At 44.7% G+C, this 20,620-nt stretch overlaps 1 protein-coding gene across 1 annotated transcript in view; it reads left to right on the top strand.

Moving 5' to 3' along the window:
* LOC109300344 (connector enhancer of kinase suppressor of ras 2-like) overlaps positions 1-20,620 on the top strand; it is a 444,864-nt gene that overhangs the window by 365,941 nt on the left and 58,303 nt on the right. The window contains exons 12-13 of the mRNA XM_019521027.1: positions 7,831-7,955; positions 11,391-11,596. Coding sequence (XP_019376572.1) covers positions 7,831-7,955; positions 11,391-11,596 — 331 coding nt within the window. The remainder of the gene's footprint in view (positions 1-7,830; positions 7,956-11,390; positions 11,597-20,620) is intronic.

Genomic DNA, 20,620 nt, shown 5'->3' with positions numbered 1-20,620 from the left:
ACTAGGGGAAACAAGGTCTCTCCCAAACCCTTCTGGTCCCCCCTAGTGAGTTTATAGACTGTCACCAGGTCCCCCCTCAACCTTCACTTGTGAAGGCTGAACAGGTTCAGGTCCTGCAGTCTCTCATTGTAGGGTCTGCCCTGCTGTCCCCAGATCATTTGGGTGGCCCTCCTCTGGACCCTCTCAATGTTGTCCACATCCCTCCTGAAGTGGGGCGCACAGAACTGGACACAATACTCCAGCTGTGGCCTGACCAGTGTTGTATAGAGAGGGAGGATCACTTCCTTGTCCCTGCTGGAGATGCACCTGTGGATGCACTACAAGGTCCAGTTAGCCCTGCCAACCGTGACCTTGCATTGTCGGCCCATGTTCATCTTGGAGTCAATAATGACTCCAAGATCCCTTTCTGCTTCCGTGCTTTCAAGAAAGGAGTTTCCCATCTTATAAGTGTGCTGCTGGTTACTGCTGCCCAAGTGCAGCACCCTTCACTTGTCAGTATTGAAGCGCATCCTGTTTTTGCTAGCCCACCCCTGTAACCTATCCAAGTCTTGCTGCAGTCTTTCCCTCCCTACTAGTGTGCTCACCTCACCCCAAATTTTGGTATCATCAGTGAATTTAAACAGGGTGCTTTTCACCCCATCGTCCAAATCACTGATAAAAAAATTGAACCGCGCGGACGCAAAGACCAAGCCCTGGGGGATTCCGCTGCCCACTTCTCCCCAAGTCAAATATGACCCATCCACCACCACCTTCTGAGTGCAACCCTTCAGCCAATCTGCAATCCCTCTGACTGTGTAGGCATCAATGCCACAGTCGCCCAATTTTTTAATGAGGATGGGGTGGGAGACGGTGTCAAAGGCCTTGCTGAAGTCCAGAAAGACTACATCCACGGCAACTCCTGCATCCATTGCTTTTGTGACATGATCATAAAAGGCAATCAGGTTGGTCTGACATGACCTGCCCCTAACGAAACCGTGCTGTTTGCCCTTGAGCATCATCTCTGAGGCTGGCCCATCGCAGATGTGCTCCATGATGATCTTCTCAAAGAGTTTCCCTAGGATTGAGGTAAGACTGACAGGTCTATAGTTGCCCGGGTCCTCCATCCTCCCTTTTTTAAAGATGGAGACCCAGAGCACTTCAGCTTGCCCTTCTGGCCCCATTTTGCTGGTCTTCTTGACCTCCTTGGTCATATGTGCAACCCCAGCATCAGTCAGAAAGTCTCTTCCTCAACCAGTATTTCATTATGCCGTAAAAGGAAACGCGCACAAGAGACTTCATGACAATTTTACGTTCTTGACTTGAAACAGGACCTGATGATTCAATGATTAATTGTCTTCTGAACTCTTCAGCCTCATCTGGTCTCTGTTCTCTAAAGAAGTCTACGCTTCCTTCTGGTGTACTGGTGAGTAGGCTTTCTGGAGTCATTAAAAAGGCTTCATCTAACTGCAAAGGAGTTCAAATAAAGGACTTAGTTAGCTGCTGTTTAATCAGTCCTTAGCTACTTCCAAACATACACATGCTATGAAATGAACGCACACCAACCCTCAAAATCTAAGTGCCCGCACAACCATGCTCCAAGTCTTTTACTGGTCTCTCCTCTGTAATGACTTCTACTTCACATGCAGACCCCAGCACAAAGATACCATTTTCCAAATTCTCAACATCTGCTTTGAGGGCCTGGGCCTCCTCTGTTTGCCTGTTCATTGGGTCTTCTTGAACAGGGTCAAGTGTCTTAAAGAGTCTTTGGGCTAGAAGCCTGGCCTCCTCCTCAAAACTATTTGTACAGTAATGCTTTCTATGAGGCCATCTTGGGGTTGCGGTGTGTGGGCCTACAAGCATTGTGAAAGAATCCATATCTTCCCCTGCTTGCCTTAGCACGGTCTCAGATAAACAGAGGGGTTGTTTGGGAAAGCAGTTAGACCTGGTGGTCTTCCAGCCTAAATCCCACCCCTCTACTCACTCTAGTTGGTTCCGTGTCATTCTTGGGGAGGTCTGAGGCATCTGAAACCCCTGCCAATTGGTCTGGGGTGATGGGGTGGGTTGTTAGAGGGGTCACACAACCCCACTGCCCCCATAGGCCATGCCTGTGCTCCAGGGACTACAGCAGTCTGCGACCTGATAGGTCATAACTGTACCATGTGGTCTAGGGCAGGTCTTGCCGCATGAGGGGGTGGGTTTCAGGGGTCTGCATGGGCAGTCCTTCTGATGTCATGGACCATGCGATGGTGGTGTCACACACCATGTGACTGGGGGTGGAGCCGGAGTTGCTGATGTCACACACCACGTGACTGCGGCGGGGCAGGGTTGGTGATGTCATGCACCATGTGACTGGGGTCAGAGGGCAGAGCTGGTGATGTCACTCACCATATAAGGGAAAGGGGCAGGGCCATGGGCGCGGGACTTATGGTCCCGCCCACCTGTCATATTTGTATTGAAGGGGGGTAAGCCTATATACTACTGACCTTTGGGCACCCAGGCCCTAATGACACTCACCCCTCTTGGGCTCCAGACTTCTGGGCTCTTTGGCCCTACTGACACATGCCCTCTCTCTTGGGTTGGGCCTTCTGGCCCCACATATTGTCCTCTGAGCCCAGGCTCTGCCCCTCTATGGGCTACAGGCTTCTTGGCCCCCTCAGTCTCTGTGCTGCTTACCTCAGCTCAGCAGTTATCTCAGGAGCCCTATTGCAGCCCTGCTCCCAGAAGCTCCTCTCCCTGTGGCTCCCAGGGCTCAAGGCTCTGTGGTTATATACCTCAAGCCTGACTCCCTCCTGGTCAAATGACTCCCTAATCAACCCCGCTACACCTTCAGGCTGCTTCTCCCTCAGTCTCCTCTCTTAAAGTGACAGGTGCACTAAGCATCCTGTCACACACTTCTACACAAAAGGATAAGTTTATAGATTCCTCCTTAATATTTAAAAAATGAATGTTCCTCCCACTTTGAACTTTCTCTTTATTTAAAGCATAATTGAGGACATGTTCTTGATATCATCTGGTTACAGAACAAAACTTTTGAGCAATGATAATTATATATTCTCCACAGTATATCACCTGGATGATGAAATGGTTGACTTCAATATCCATGTCTAGTTAACTGAATGCACTGAATTCACCTGCTTCACCCACAGTGTCTCTGCTGATGCTGCTAGCAGGGATGTTAATCATATTAATTGTTTAAATTAGGTACTAGAGTGAAATAATCAGTGTTTCTCAAGCTTCACTTTACTATCAATAAGCAATTGCTATGGGAACTAATGAGAGACCATATAGGTGTTTTATACTGTGCATCCTGTATGATTAGTGATGGATAGGAGGGACAAGGCTTCAATGAGTTTTTTGCATCAGTATTCCTGAGCATGGACAAAGACATATCTCCAAATCTGACCATAGACAGGCACAGCAGAGACACCGCACCACCAACGGTTAGCACCAACCTAGTGAAGGGACACTTAGAGGGGTTTCATGTGTTCAAGTCAGCAGACCCAGATGATCTTCACCCAAGGGTGATGAAAGAATTAGCCAGTGTCATAACAGAAGCACTGTCAAGACTGTTTAAGCACTCATGACACTCAGGACAAGTCCCAGAGGACTGGAAAAGAGCCAATGTGGTCTCTATTTTCCAGAAGGGGAGAAAGAAGGATCTGGGTAACTATAAACTGGTTAGCCTCACCCCTATCCTTGGGAAAATCTTTGAAAAAAAGATTAAGGATTACATTTGTGGAAGTCCAGCAGGAAAAATAATGCTGAAGGGCAACCAGCATGGATTCATAGCAGGTAGATCCTTACAGCCAGGTCACAAAATGCTTAGATACAGGAGTTGAAGTCGATGTCATATAGCTGGATTTTTAAAAAGCCTTCAATACGATGTCACATCCCATTCTCATAACTAAGTGGCTGTGACTTAGATAATTACACAGTCAGGTGTGTGGCAAATTGCCTAATGGGACACACCCAGAGAGTGGTGATGTATGGGTCGGTATTGTTCTGGAAAGATATGGGCAGTGGGGTCCCCCAAGGCTTGGTTCTTGGACCAGTGCTATTCAATATCTTCATCAGTGACTTGGACAAAGGCATGGAAAGCACGCTGTTCAAGTTCGTGGATGACACCAAATTATGGGGCAAAGTAAGTACACCAGATGGTAGGGAACAGATTCAGGTGGATTTGGACAGGCTGGAAAAGTGGGAAAAATAAAACAGGATGCAGTTTAACAAGGATAAGTGCAAGGTACTGCACCTGGGGAGGAGGAATCACCAACATACTTATACATTGGGAGACAACTTTCTAAACAGCACAGCAGCAGAGAGGGATCTGAGAGTCATAATTGACTCCAAGATGAACATGAGTTGACAATGCGACAAAGTGATCAATAGAGCTAATCACATTTTATCATGCATTAACAGGTGCATCACAAACAGATCTAGGGAGGTGATACCTCCCCTCTATTTAACATTGGTAAGGCTGCAGCTGGAGTACTGTGGCCAGTTTTGGGCGCTGCACTTCAAGAGGGATGTGGATAACCTTGAGAGGGTCCAGAGGAGGGCCAGTTGTATGGTTAGGGGCCTGCAAGGAAGATCTTACGAGGAGAGATTGAGGGACCTGGATCTCTTCAGCCTCCATAAGAAAAGGCTTAGAAGTGATCTAATGGCTGTCTACAAGTTTCTTGGGTGGGGGGTGGGGAACAAGGAATTGGAGATACTCTGTTTGCCAGGGCACCCCTTGGAGTAACTAGGAACAATGCCAAAACCTGACAGAGAGCAAATTTAGACATTAGGAAGAGCTTCTTTATGGTAAGGGTTACCAGAATCTGGAATAACCTTCCAAGTGAGGTGGTACTCTTCCCTAGTTTGGAGGTCTTTAAGAAGAGACTGGACAAACACCTGCAGGGGGTCATCTGACCCAAGTGCTTTTTCCTGCTCAGGGCAGAGGGTCAGATTCAACGATCTACTGAGATCCTTTCCAACCCTAAAAATCTATGAAATCCTACTACCAGTTCCTTATGCCATCAAGTCCCTCCAAAAGTTCCATTTGTAATAGATCTAAATTGGGATGTTAAATTGATCTGGCCCTGTGGGTATCATGGGGCTAGTCCATGGGCAGGATCAGACCCACAGATTTCCCCCACACACAGACTCACACACTCCCCACAACTCCCTGCATGCCAGATCCAGCTTGAATAGCATTCATGCTGGCCAGTCCATGCCCTGCACCATGTGCAGTGCATACTCTGAACTGCTTGGAATAGAGGCTGGTGTAGTGGAGTCCCTGAACCAGCTAGAGTGGTTGCAGTGTGGGTTCCAGACCAGCTAAGGTGGGTACTGTATGTGGCATTTTGGGACTGGCTAGAGCAGGCTCTGCATGCAGCAGAGGTCCCAGACTGGTCAAAGCAGATGCAATATGTGGCATGTGTTCCAGCACCTGCTTGTAGGGGCAGTTTGGCACGTGCCACATGTGACGTTTGGATCAACTCAAAACCCCTGGGGCAGCACTGGGAACTGGCCAATGGTGCTCTACAAGCCAGAGGTGGTCTGCAGACTATATTTTTGACACTCCTCATCTAAATACTATATGTGTCTAGTTTAAAAAAGAGAGTCGCTTCCCTACATTTGCATATTAACAGGTTCATATATGAAATTTACTCTACCCATGTACAGCAGGAGTGCTTGAACTCTATGCATATGTAGTAAGGACAGCTTGGGAAGGTGAAATCTAACTCCCTAACACAATCTTTTAAGTTCAGATAATAGAAGTAACCTCTCAATGATGGTTCCATGCCCGTGGACTGTAATGTGGCTTTCATATTCCATTCTATTTGGGTGCAGGCCTGAGACCCATCCTATTTGGGTGCAGCCAGTTTCATATAGAGATTTAGGAATTCTGTATATATGTCTCAGAGCTAGAAGTCCTCCTTTTGCTTACAGTGGGTGCATCTATACATGCGTATTAATGCAAGGCAATAATTGTGCCAAAGTTCCTTGCTCCCAGGTGCCACGTTTACATATGCACCTGGGACCAGAGCATGTTGAGCTGGGTTAGAGTATCCCCAGTTGGCAAGGGGTCCGGGGTCAGCATACCAGCCCAGGGCTGCTCTGATGTGGCTCAACATGCTGCAGAGGGGTTGGCTGGGGCATGAGGGTGCTTCAGTGTGGGGCTAGCTAGCGGGCATCCCCCACATTGAAGCACTGTCATGCCCCATCCAGCTGGTTCTACATCTACATGTGCATTGCTGTGCATGAAAAAACTCTGCAGCAGGATAGGGGTGCATGTGTAGATGCCGAGACTTTTATTATGGAGCTAATTAGGCAACTCCTTAGTAAACGTCTCATGTAGACATACCCGGTATGGTTCTTAATGCTTTCAGGTAACATAAGTGTTCTTAAATGTATAATAAAATGCAATTAGAATTGGGATATGCTATGCTGTATAGATTATTTTTAAGTGTACTCTACATGGATATCATGACACACAATCTTAACATCAGTTTCTGTATATATTAATTGAATGCCCATTTGTAAAACCCAACTTTTGGAGCAGTTCTACATCTTTGAGCATGAAATAAATACTGCAGTTACATCTGTCCATATTGCATATCCACAGGAGCAGAAAAATGAAAATATCTACTTAAAATTAATGGGGCACATATATAAAGCCTATACAATATTACTGTCATTTTAATAGTGGATTTTTGTCTGTCCAGAAGAGAGACTGCTGTTAATTACTATATTGTTAAGGGATAAATGATTTTTAGAATTTTCCATGAGGCATCTTTAACATTAATTCAAACACATTTGCTTTACATTTTCACATACCATTACTCATGTGCTGCTAGCTAAAACAAGGAAAACTTTCCATAAGCATCCCTTTTGGGAGAAGCTGTAATGATGCCTAACCCCTTCCAAAAAACATGTATGCGTGTGTGTGCATGTGTGTGTGTGTGTGTGTGTATATATATATGTACACATATATAAAATAATCATCCTTTTTGGATCATTGTATTCCCAGTGGCCAGACGCACAGCAGTGTACCCCTGGCTGCTGAGCGGGTGTTGGGGGATGGCGCAGAGCCAGATGCCGAGCTAGGGAGGACTGGACATGGCTGAACAAGGAGCAGGAGCAGCTGCCATGCATGAGCTTTGCCCCCTCACCCTCACCCCCACCCCCATGTCTGGCTAGGTGGGCGGAACCTGTGTGGCAGCGTGGGATGGTGTGTGGTGGTGCTCCATCCCCACCCATCCGCGCATACCCCCTAGGGCCTTCTCAAGTAGCCCAGGGGTACGCGTACCCCTGGTTGACAACCCCTGCACTAGACAATTCTATGATACATGTTAGGGGTGCTGTAACAAAGCTACCATGTGTTTTCCTGGAGTGGAGATAGATAGATAGATAATGTCCATCTCCCCTCCAGAAAAACACATCTTAGCTTTGTTACAGCACCCCTAACATGTATCATAGAATTGACTAGTGCAGGGGTTGTCAAATGGGAATACACGTACCCCTGGGGGTACTTGAGAAGGCCCTAGGGGGTATGCATGGACAGGCAGGGATGGAGCGCCACCATGCACCATCTCGCACTGCTGTGCAGGCACCACCCACCTGGCCAGACACGGGGACAGGGGGGAAGCTCACACATGGTGGCTGCTGCTGCTCCACATCCAGCATTCACCATCTCCCTCCCCAGCTCGGTGTCCAACCGCGTGCCATCGCTGCTTCCCCACCACCCTGTTCAGAGGCCGGGGTTAAATTGCTTTGCATCTAGCCACTGGGGGTACAGTGACCCAAAAAGGCTGAAAATGCCTGGACTAATGTATTCTTAAATTGTTTTCTTCTTTTTTACAGCCTGTAATTCCAACCAGCGCAACTAGTAGCTCCACAACACCAACCAGCACAATGGGCATATCCTCAAAATTGGACAGTTCAGCTCTCCAGGACATTTTCATCCTCTCTCCTCTTTATGGCCCAAGGTAAACCTCCTCATGAGTCTGAGTAGACCTAAAGCAAAATATTGCAGGCTGTTTCAGACTAAAAAACAGAAATATTTTATTCTTCCCTTTCAGATTATGCATAGTTAAATATTGCAAGGTATTTTATGAGGTATTTAAATATAATGGAAAGCAGATGCAGTGTCCGTGTGTAGAAAATGTTGTGATTATTATCCCCTATGCACCTATGAAGGTCTAGTACTATTCAGAGTTGCCAACTACTGTGCAGAAAAATTAGCCAGGATACCAACATTTTGAATGCTTTTTTTTTTAATAATTTCATAAGATCTTTAGTCACCACTTAACTAACTAGCTGGAGAAGTATGAGAGCACCTGTTTAAGGCTCTGATTCAGCAAAGCACTTAAGTGCTTAACCTTTGCCACCCTCTACAGATTACAGGTAATGCACAATAAACTGGTTAATTGTACAGTTACACTGAGACCAGCCACATGTGCAACATAGCTATCACACAATAAAAACTTCCAACCAGCTGTAAAGTTAGATCTCAAAAATGTGTACTAACTTGATAACTAGTTGCTATTGAGCTTTAATTTGCACGTGTAGCAGGGTTTCCCTGTGGCTTGCAACCCCTTCAGCTGATGGGGCTCCCAGCTGCAGGGGTGCACCATGCCCAGCATAAAACCCCAGAATCCTAGGGATCCCAGCAGCTGTGATTCCCAGGGTCTGGGGGTTTCCTGCACCCCTGAGCCCTGGGGATCACAGGAGCCACAATCTGCAGGGTCTGGGGGCTTCCCACACCCCCAACCCCTAGGGATGACAATTCCTCTGATCCCTAGATCACAGTTCCCTAGGGTTCAGGAGTTCAGGAAACACCTGGGGCCAGAGGTTCATGGTGATCCTCTGGCCCCAGAGGGTGCTCACACTCCAGGTGGGGGGGATCACTCTGTGGTGATCCTCCAGCTCCAAGGGTTTCCCTGTACCACCAGGGCACAGGGATTGCCTCTATGGTGATCTGCCAGCCCCAGGGATTCTCCCACACCCTCAGGATGTGAAGATCAGCAGAGTGGTGATCCTCCATCCCTGGGGGTGCATGCATACCCCCACAGCTGAGAGCCCCTCAACTGTGGTGCAGGGACTCCCAGCCCTGGGAGCTTGCCAGTGCAGGGGGAACCTGAAATTGGGCTCCCCTGTACCAGCAATAAGGCATGATGGGATCTAAAATAGGATCCCACAATCATGCCCCCTGCCATGCACATGTGGCATGGCAGGAAGTACAGTTGTGTGAATTTTACCTTATATCCCATCATGCCTTTACCTTCATGTGTAGAGGAGGCCTTAGTCATATGTACAGTCTCAATGACTTTTGTAAGGTTATTTATTTTATGGTAAGATTACATGTTAGAGTAACAGGTGCTAACATCTGTGTTATGGTTAACAAATGCTAGTGGTCCTTCAGTTCCAGGGCCTAGCAGGGGCTGGATCTGGGCATGCAGGGTTGGAGCGTTCTGGAGGTACCCCAGGAACAGGCAGGGAGGAAGAACACCCCCACCATGGTCTCCAGCCTTTTTGGGATGATTGGGCCTGCAGGGAAATGATGGTGGGGTGAAGTAGGTGGGGAATAGGTGTGAAAGGGGAGCAATCCAGGAGTAGAGGGGTTGATTCATGGGTCAGGGGGCAATTATGTGGGCAAAGGGAGCAGTAGCTCTGCAGCTCCTGTCTGCATATGCTACTAAAGGGGAAGCCACAGACCTAGAAAGGTACACTGATGACTGCAAGCTGATTACAGACAGGTTTCTTGCAGTAACATAGAAGCCCAAGGTGGAGGTTAAGACTTTGAGTTATAGACTGGTTGGCTTGTGTTTTTGTTCATTTGACTGAGGCTTAGGAGTGGCTACAGGGGAGGTTGGGGGGCACTCAGTGATATGATCCCTACAAGGCTCAGGTATACAGGGGGCTGAAACTTGTATTTGAGCCCTTCAAGGGTGAGGGCTCCTAGGGGCCTCAAACCAACATGGGACCAGAAGGAATTGAAGTAAGACCCATGGTGCACAGGTGTGGCCATAGGGGAGGAGGCTGGAGGCCATGATTAGGGTCAGCAGACGACAGTTAGTGCCAATAAGGCACAGAATTTTTTTTAGTTAGAAGACTTAGGGTCCAGGTAAGCAAGTGGAGTGAGGCCAAGTGCAGATTCTTTAGGCTGGCTCTAGGACTCTGGGGACAAAAGTAATAGAAAATTTGTATCAAGATGGGGCAAGTGAAGCAGAGAGAGGGTACCCTAGGAAGCTGGAGTCAGGCAGGATTACTTCAGCAACCATGACTGCTCTCAGGGGCTGGTCCTACTGTACCAGTCAAAGTATACCCCAGCCTTGGCTTCAGCCAACACCCTATGCTTCTGAGAAAAGTGAAACACCCCCTGAAACCTGTAGCAACAGGAGGGGGCAGGGGTAAATTCCTTCCTGATCCCATGTGACAACCAGCAAAGCCCAGAAGCATGGTAAATACTAAAACACCATTCATTCTGCTCTGCAGCTTGGGGACAGCATATCTCATACACACTAACTGGACACCCAGAACTCCCTCTTTCTGTATTTCTTCCGTAAGTTTTAACCCAGCTCTTTTAATCTTCTTTTCATAACTAAGCCAAATTGTGGAGTGCTTCATTCTCCTACTGCTGAATATGGTCCTCTCCACCTGTTTCAGGCTGTATGCTCTTCTCATTATCTTCCAGCAATTTGTTTGGTGTGTCTTTGTGTAGGGGGGAGGTGGGGGGGTCCTAGTTACAGTATATATCTACACTCTGTTTTGTAAGAATTAATCATATTTGTTTCACATGCCTGATAAATATTGCAAGCAAAATAGTTCATTCAGCTGGTTATTTGAGGGAAATTATGGCTGTGGAATAGTGTTCTGCATAGGGTGACCATAAGGAAATCCAGAAGGAAATCTGGACACAGCTGCCCTCCTCCCCCCTGCTCCCACTAATCAGCTCCACTGCTCCAGGCAGTGGTAGAGGCCAGCAGGTACAATCTGATAGGGAGACTGAGCTGTCTGGTGCACCATGATCCTCCACATCCCTGCTGCACCCCTGAGACTCTGGGACTTCTGTTTAAATTTTGACCAACTGGGTGGGACCAGCCTACAAAATCTGGGACTGTCCCAGCCAAACCAGGATGTATGGTCACCTAGCTCTGAACAGTTTTCCAGCTTGGCTACATTAAAAACTTTCAGTTATTTTTTCAGTTACTGCAAAATACATGAATTTCTTTCAGATAAGTAATTATGATGTGATGAATTCTACACGTATTAAAATAAAGTTTAATGACTTTTGTGGAGATTCTCCAAAATAGGAACAGGATATTTTTCATTCTCCTAATTTTGAAGTAATATGGTCAGTTCACTTAAGGGCTTCATTGTTAAATGGTCTCTGCTTCACTGTTTTATGTCAATATTTTTAGGGATGACATTGGAATAATGTCTTGTGATGACATCAGCAAATATGGAAAGTCTGGAATGAAAGGCTCTGAGTCTCCAAGCTACTTTCTGGAGCATGAAAGTGGAAAGTATTACTCGTTAATTGAAGGTGAGGGCCATCCCATGGGCTCTGAGTATGAGAGAGGCAGAACAACAGGGGTTCGGAGAAGAGAAAAGACACCCACTCATGGTATGCTTGTTTTTTTGACCTTTCAAAGCTGACTAGGTTAACAAACTGTATTATTAACACTCTATCACTTACCACATCACAGTAACATATTTAAATTATAACCTATTTAGGACTTAAAACTTTATATGCACTTACTATAAAGTTTGGCTGAATATTACTATGACCAAAGGGTTAACGTTCAGGATTATAAATGTCACAGTTTCTATAAGCCAGTTATACAGTAGCTACTTTGAACACAAATGACTATGAATGAAAGTAACTAAAAATATTTGAATGGGCAGAGAGAGAGAGATCTCTTTCACTTCCATCCTCACATAATGGCTTTTACACTGAGTGGGTAGCTATGTTAATCTGAAATCAGACAGAAGGTAGGGCAGGGTAACACCTCAGAGCAGAGGTATGCAACCCTTGACACATGTGCCAGAGTGTGGCATGTGACAGCATTGTGCTTGGCACACATACCTCAGGGTGGACAGCAAGAGAGCTACAAAGGGCCCAATCCTTGTTGTTGCAGTGCAGCCACAGCCCCTTCCCCACCATCTGCTTCAAGGTGTGTGTGCACCCACTGCCAGTAATGAGCTGAGCCCGGACTCTACAAACCCCAGTGCAGCTGCTTACAGCCTCCTTACCACCTGCTGAGAGTAGCCAGGGCTCCAGGACAGGTACACACACCTTGGGGTGGACAGCGGAACAAGGGCCAGAACTGTACTGCCACAATGAGGATAGGGCCCCTCGTACCTCCCCCACCATCCACCACTGGCACACCAACATCTTGCAAGTCAAGATTGCAGGTGTTTTTGGCACTCTGCCCAAAAACATTGCCAACCCCTGCCTTAGGGTGCCTATACAGAAGCAGGGAAGCTGCTCTGATCCACTGTAATTATAGTGCATTGAAGCAGACTCAATTTATCAAGTCTGCTAGCAGGGTAATTACCACACTGCAGCATCCTACAGCATTTCATGTATCAGTGTCCCTACGCTTCAGCATGACAGCAGGAGCAGTTTATCTTAAGGTCATCTGACCAGCTTTAGATAAAGCTCCTCTGCCTCCATTTTGAAGTATGGGGATGCTGATACACGAAACACTCTGGACGCTTTAATTAGAGCTGCTCTCATTACTGGATTACTGAAATATTTTTGTCTGTCTGGAAAAGGCATTATTAGAAGGTGAAAACATTTGTAAAATGTAATGTCATTCCTAATTTAACCTTGTTGAATAAGTGTCTAATTACATAGGCCCAGATTCCCAAAGAAACTTTATATAACAAAGCTCAGCATTGCCCCAACTAACTTTTATATGCCCAGTCAGGTAGTGCAATTTACAAAAAAGAGTGCAAAGAATGGGAAGAGCTAGGTATTCAGTATTTCATTTATAACACCTTCACAGAATGAAGGGATGACCAAGCCTGCTAATAGGAAACACTGAAGACAAGGGCCTTACTAAAGTCCTGCCCTCTTCCTCAATTTACCTGAGTTATTCAAGGCTGTAGTTAGGTGACTATGTGACACTGGTGTCACAGCCATAAAGATACTGCTTGAAAAAGGTAGAACATTTTTGTAGGTGGTTTCTATAAAGCTTTCCTGTGAATGTGGCATGACACACACATGGCGATAGTGCTTGACCAGGTCCTCCAGCATCCCAGGGACTCTGTGACTCATGCTGAACTCTGCTGTCTCAGGTGCCTCAACAGGAGATGTCATGACACAGCGCCTCCTCCCTCTCCCAAACCAGCCTTCAGAGCTGCTTCTTTAGGGAGCCATTTGCACCTGTCAGAATCAAAGTGTGAACAAACACTGAACATGACATGCTTTATTTACACACAATAGTAATCTGAGAGAGGCTGAGAGAATTTGTTTGCAAAGCTGTTGAAAGAGAGAAGATGAGGAAAGAGGAAAAGCACATACACAAAAGCACCTTAATAAGGTGTTCAAGGAGAGTTTGAGACCTGATACTACTGTTTCCCTACCTTCCCCCCCTAACACCCACCCACACTTTTTCATGGACCTCCTTTGCTCTGCACTAGGCCAGCTTCTTCATCCAGAAGGAGCTCAGAGCTTACTTCTCATTAGCAGCTCAGAGGAAGGTGTGGAACAGGGACTAACAGCTCCTGCAAGCAGCTCTCCAGACTTCTGGCAAAGAACATTTCCAGGGCATACTTTCCACTTTGGATAGCTTGCCCTGTGAATCTGAAGGAAGTCACATGGCATGACATTTTCCATCATGCAACATTACTTGTTTCTTGAAGGCAAAGACTTCTGCCAGGAGCCAGGGATTCATAGCCTAAAAAACATTTCCTTCATATAGTTAGTTCAGCTGGTCCTTGGCTATGGACAACTTTCTTACCCTCTTTTCTTTTCAAACATGGCTGGAGGAGGAGGAGGCAGCAGTGGTGTAACCACCTTTTTATGAAAAGAAAGTGGTTAGAGCACTTGCCAAGGAAGTGAGACAGTTGGCCTCTAGCCTCATGGGATTCAAATTATTCTCCCACTTCCCAGGAGTGTCCTAACTACTAATAGATTAATTGAGGCACTTTCTGTTACTCCTGTTAAGGTTCTGCCATTGGGACAATACAAGATTCATGAGGCCATACAAGAAACAAGCAAGATGGAACATGACATTATAGCCATGTTATGATGTCACTTCCTCGGGAGTGGCACTCATGAGTTCTGGGCCCTGCTTCATGGACTGTTCATGCCTTTTGCATTAAAGAGTCATTGTAGAGAGTTATGAACAGTGTTGGAATTGGGGACCAAAACCCATTTCTTAAGATTCTCAGGTCAAGAATTATATTTTTTTCTCATCATATTGTTTGCAGATTTTAAAGGGCTTTCTCCAGTTTTTACACCAAATAGAAACATTTCTTGGAATTTGAACTTATGTGCCCAATGTATGAAGAAATGATATCATGTAATCCTTATGATTTGACATTTAAAATGGACAAAAAAGAACAATTCATGTTCATCCTCTTAATGGCAGTCTTTCGAAGATTTAAAACTTTTATTGTGTCCCACCTTGACCATTTCTTCAAACTAAACATATCTAGTTCCTTCCATCTTTCCTTAAATAGCTTGCATTCCAACACCTTTATAATCTGTTGCCCTTGGATTCTTTCCAGTATGTTTGCATCATTCTTAAAATTGCATGGACACGGTACTCCAGTTGAAGGCTAATCAGTGCCAAGTGCAGGTGCTACTATTATCTCTTGTTCTTTGTGTATAATGTCTCTTAATGCAACCCAGAATTGCATTTACATTTATGATCCAACAACACCATATGGTTGTTTCATGTAATTTTTGTGATCTCCCAGAATCTCTTGACGATGGCAAGCCAGTTATGCTCATTTTGTATTTGTTCATTTGGTTTTTTGTTCCCTAGGTGTAACATATTACATTTCTCTGTACTAAATTTAACTTCGTTTTAAATCTGATCAGTATACTTTCTATTCCCACATCCAGGACATTAACAAAAATGTTTCACAGTGTTGAACCTAGAACACATCCCTGTAAAACTTCTCTTACGAATTCTTGCCAGTCTGACCCTAATCCATTTGCTCTTTGCTTCCTCAATTAACTCAATTAAAATTTTATTTTGGTACACAGTTGATACAGTGCACCATGCTGACTGTGGTACCAGTTTCATTTCTGCTTCTTTCAGTGAGTATCTAAAGTAAGCCTCCTCCACTTTATCTAATTGGTGCTGAAGACAAAGATCAGTGCCAAGAGTCTGACTTGGAGATATACTTGTTTTTTTTTCAACAACAGAAGGGGCAACAGATGGTCTCAGATGCTCTTACAGCAGATTTTGATGATTAAGAATAGGAATGATCTCTCTTAATTCCCAGAGTGCTATCCTTTATGAATAGAGTCCTGGATGATAGGGGTTTTGAGGAAGGAGCAAAAATTACATATTTCATAGATTTCATTAACATTAGGGTTGGAAGTGACCTTGCAAGATCATCGGGTCCAGCCCCCTGCCCAAGGGGCAGTAAGTCAACTGGGGTAAGAGTTCTGGCTGGATAACTTTGAAGCTGGATGCTGTCATGGATTTCTCCATAAAAAATGACACTTCCAAAAATGCCAATATAATTTTCTGTGTTTGTGTTGATAAAGGTTTGAAAACCATACATTTTGTGCAATTATGAAAAGATTTATTTGCCCATCATGTAAGCCAGTATTACACTGCATGATAAGCAGTTTGTGATAACTAGCAATTTTTCCTCTAGTTCCACTATTGAGATTCACAAATTCTAACTTCCTCTTCTTGCTGCTGACCTCAAACAAACAAAATATCAGATGAAAGATAAATACATTGACAGTAAATTATAAATTATGTAATTATAAAAAGAACATTAGAAGTTAATGGATTGCTTTAGGTTGCTGCCAAGGATGATAAAGAGGAATCTGCATAATGGACACAGTTGCTCTGTCCTTTGTGTCCTTGAGAGTAGGAGTGGAAGATGTAGAGCCTTAGAGTATGTACATATTTTGAAATCTTTCTTTACTTGTCTTGCTTTTCACTTCCAAGTTTCATTCTAGAGTTACACTTATCGGGTAATCTCAAAACATTTGATAAAAATGCATTTAACCTGTTCTGTCTTCATTTTTTTTTTTGCCTCCAGAGGGAGCCTTGACTTGGTTTTTCAAGAAATTATAGAAAATTTCTTAGTATTTCTAATAATTTTAACCAAGAGCAGACCTGAAATGGGAAAAGTTTGGATGTATTTTTAAGGCAATCTAAAATATACTTCTGCAGTGTTTTTTGTATCTCAGGAAATATCACTCATTTATAAAATTTAGTTTGGGATATGAAATATTCCTAGATGTTCAATCTAGGTTTGTATTATTTTGAGTAAACTGACAATGTGAGAAGTTCATTTCAGTTTATATATTGTTATTTTAATATGAGTAATGAGGGGTGTCTAAATATGTACTCTGGGGTCAGGGGGAGCATTTTAGGTAGAGGCACTCCCAGACAGCCACTCTAACTGAAATTAATTAAGATCCCACATTTCAAAATGGCCTCAGGGTGCTTTAACTAAAGCTAATTTGATAAGTTTTAGTTAAAGCGCCACCATGGCCATAAATGTATATGATGGTGAGGCATGCTGGAGCATTCTAATTGAATCTGGTCCAACACATTCTACTTACAATGCATCAGAGCATGTGTATAGGCACCCTAGATATTGAAGAATTCAGATCATATATTACACACAAGGATTTAAGAACCACATCCATCATTTCAGCAAAATAAGATCTATAGTTTATGTACAAGTACAAGTGCTATATGCTACAATTTTTGTGGACTACCTAAATTAAAAGAAAGAAAAAAACTGAGCCAGGCAACCAACTATTAGGAACTTTGCAAAATGTATTTGATACCCTTGAGTGAAAGGCAGCTGCCATAGAAAAGTAATATTACTAGATACCTCTTCTAATGTCCATATTGACAACTGTTTGTGGGTGTGTTTTCCTTATCTATAACAGACAACATTTCCACCCGCACCTCTAGAACTCCATAACAGTTTCCTTAAGATGCATGAGCTAGGTCTTCATCTGCACCAGTACTCTTCTCATTGTAGCTGTAGTGAAGACAGCAAGTCACCATGGGCACAGGCAGATGTTCAGACGCCCACTCTAACTCATAGTGCTTTACATAAAGCACTATGAGTTAGAGCGCTGCCGCCCCCCAACTCAACAGATGTTTGCATGTTAGGTCAGGAGGGTTTGAACCTGGCTGCACTGACCCTCATGGCCAGCAGGTGGGGGTGCTCCAGCAGTCTCCTCTGAGGCTATTAAACTGTCCCTCTCCCTAGTCCCACTGCCTTCTCAGCTCCAAGGCTGTCAGCAGGGAGGGAGGGTGAGGCAGAAGCAAGTGGCATGAGCTGGTGGCTGGGCTTTGCTCAGCCTGAGCTGGAGTGGGGAAGGGGTGGAACAGAGAAGCCCCACCTTGCAGCGCCCCCAGCTACCCTGGCTGAGGTACTGGGAGGAGCCAGGCCAGGCCCATGAAGAGAGAGGGCTTCATTCCAGACCTTCCTCTAGCTCAGGCTGGGCAAAACAGAAAGGGTGAAGTGAGCAGTACTAAGCTTCCAGCTTCCCTAGCCTGATCTCGAACTAGGGTTGGAACTGAACCTCCTCACCTTGCAGGCTCCAGCTCTAGCTCCCCCCAGTACCCCAGCCGGGGTAGCTGGAGGGGCCATGCAGCAGAGGGTCTCTGTTCCTCCCCCCTCCCCTCCCCCACAGCTCCAGACAGGCGGTAAATCCCAACCAGCAGCTCAGTGCTGTTCCCTCCCTCCACCTCCCTCTCATCCTAATGATAGCCCCAGGGGTAAAGCTAGGTTGTATCAGCTAGCCCGCAACATGTGAAAAATTAACCCTAGAGAAAACAAGTTCTCTAAGACGTTCTAAAGCAGAGCACCTTCATTTAATACCTTATCTGAAGAGGGTTAATTTTTGCATGATCAGCCTCTTTAAAACACTCTACAGCCTTGTACATGTGTCATGGCACAGCTGTAGAACACTTTCAGGGGCATGAGCATGCAAAAAATGTAACTTGTGTAAGCACCCCAAGAGACTGACTTCAGTTCAGCCCCAAGTATAATTCACTACAGATTCAGGGCAGTTCTAAATTATGCCTAGCTGCATTGATAGTCTGACACTATTTAGAGATTTGCTAGGCAAAGGGTATCCAGACTTTCAGATTTGTAGCTGGAAAGGTTCTCAGAAAAAAATTCCTTTCGTGCTAATCAAGTTAAATAATGCTAGAATCCTGCCAGTGTCAGCTGTGCCTAAAAGCACTGTTTAATGACACAGTTTCAACTCTAGTGTTGATGTATCTTCAGTTATATATCATTCTTTTTCCTAATAAGATTGGAGAAACCCTGGAAAATGATTTTTATCTGTAGTATATTCCCAGTAGATTGTACAGCTATACACTATAACCTTTACACTGCTTGAGAGAGTTGTTACCAGATTAACATTGAAGAGTAAGACTCCATCTTAATACCAACACCATTCAGTCTTTATCATCTCCCTGAGCAAGTAAATCCCACAGGCTTTTACTTTAATAATAGGATCAAAGAGAAATCTGAATTGTGTTTGAAATGTGAGCCAGTTAGATGGATTTGGCTTGCTTTCATAAACTCATACTGCACAGTGTCTTCTAGTTAAATGTTAGGCTCTGTATGCTTGTGCCAGATTCCTGTAGAATTTGAACATTTTTCTTATGCTTATGATGAACCATTGTGCCTGCTTTCCACAGCTTTGAGAGATTGTTTCCAAACACAGAAGGAAGTTAATTAAAAAAAAAAGCTGGAAAAAATCCTTCCAAAGAATAAATTGGGAGGAGGGGGGAAGAAAACACATTTGTAGTTTGTATTTATCTCTGGTAACTTGTAGAAGAGCCTATTAAAGAAATAAATATTAATGTACAAATGTTATTAAATGAAAACTCCGTTTTTTAACCCTGGGAAGAATTTTTGGTTTTGTTTTTAATATAGTGTATTTTTAACTCTCTTATTTTATAGACCTACTCTCAGAAGCCTCAGAAGTGACTATAAATTAATGTGTTGTTAACATGCATAAGCTAGGGGGGCAGGGTTTGGGGACAAGAAACTTGTAACTGTTGATGGAACAAGTAAAAAGGGGTAAAAACATTTAAAATCTCTTTCATGGTTGCACAATCTTTTTTCAAAGTTCCTAAACTTCACATACACTGTAGCTCAGAAATCCCTACCATAGATCTGCCAGAATAAGAATAGTGATGCTAGACTATTGCCTACCACACTGGTGGATCATGGAATTGCAGTGAGTATTGTAAAATGAGCCTTTTTCAAAATGTATAGCATATGCAAAACCCAAACATGACAATGGAAAATCTGTTTCCCTGCAATTTCTCATTTTCAGAAACATTTGTGAAAGTAAAGCTACATACCATGATACCCATTCTAGTTATAACATATTTGTAATTTGCTTTTTCTGAGGGCCCCTCTAGAGGTTCAGTTAGTCTAAGGACAGAAGTTACACATAAACTTATTTAAGTGATCAGAAACTGGTTTAAACCTGTAACAGAATAGAAGTTCAGTGCATGTAAACCAGTTTCAAAATGGTTGAAACTGGTTTAAGATAAACCTGGTTGAATGTAGTGTCAGACTTAACTGATTTGGGTCAAACTGGTTTGTGGAACTTCTGTTCCAGACCCATTCCTGGTTTAAGTTAAATCAGAGTCCCCAGCATCCCAGCATGCTTTTCAGCCCTGGGCTGAGCTGAGTTGGGCTGTCTGCTTCAGAGAGCAGGGCTGGCTCTGCCCTTCTCCTCCTCAGCCCAAACTCTGGATGGCTGAGAAGGGGAAGGAGATGGAAACTGCAAGCACAGCAGCATTTGCCTGGCTTCCTCCTGCTCCAAACCCCTCCTCCCAGCCACTTGCTGCTCAAGCATGAATCCCGCCCCCCCACCCCAGCACAGACCCCAGCAGAAGGGGTCCCAGCTGGCATCTGGTCATGGTCACGCCACCCCCATGCTAGCTAATACTGAGAGTTGTCTATGTGTGTATGTCTCCAATTTCACTGGAACAAAGGCAGACAGAACAGTGTCCACTTAGGGTTTTTTGACACTAATCAACAGGTCATCTGGTAATGTCCCTCCATTCTTCCTTAAAAATGCTTTGCAAAAAGCTGTTTAAGAAGAGCTTGAACTAATGAGAGAGGCTTTGTTTTCTTGATGGGCAGATAAGCTTTGTGTTCTGATAGACTCCCTGCTGGCAGTGTTCAACAGGGGACAGAGAGACGTGTGAGAAGTGGCCTGGTTTGTAATGAATGCAGTGCCTATCAGTTTGCTGCAGACAGTATAAAGAAGCAGAGAGAGGGAGATTGAAAAGCTCAGTATCATTAACAGATGCATGCAGTCCACACAAGGAGTATTCCTATCCCCCCACCCACCCTTTGTCTCAGAGTGCTAGCCAGGGGCTGGGGGCTGGGAGTTGGAAACACTCCCTCCCCCTTGACCAGTGAGCTGGGGGGGAGGGGGGAA

Source organism: Gavialis gangeticus, unplaced genomic scaffold (genome assembly GCF_001723915.1).
Source record: "Gavialis gangeticus isolate Ggan-Ray unplaced genomic scaffold, GavGan_comp1, whole genome shotgun sequence".
NCBI classification, from domain to species: domain Eukaryota; kingdom Metazoa; phylum Chordata; order Crocodylia; family Gavialidae; genus Gavialis; species Gavialis gangeticus.
The sequence above is the reverse complement of the archived record's forward strand: the minus strand, read 5'-3'. Positions and strand labels throughout refer to the sequence as shown.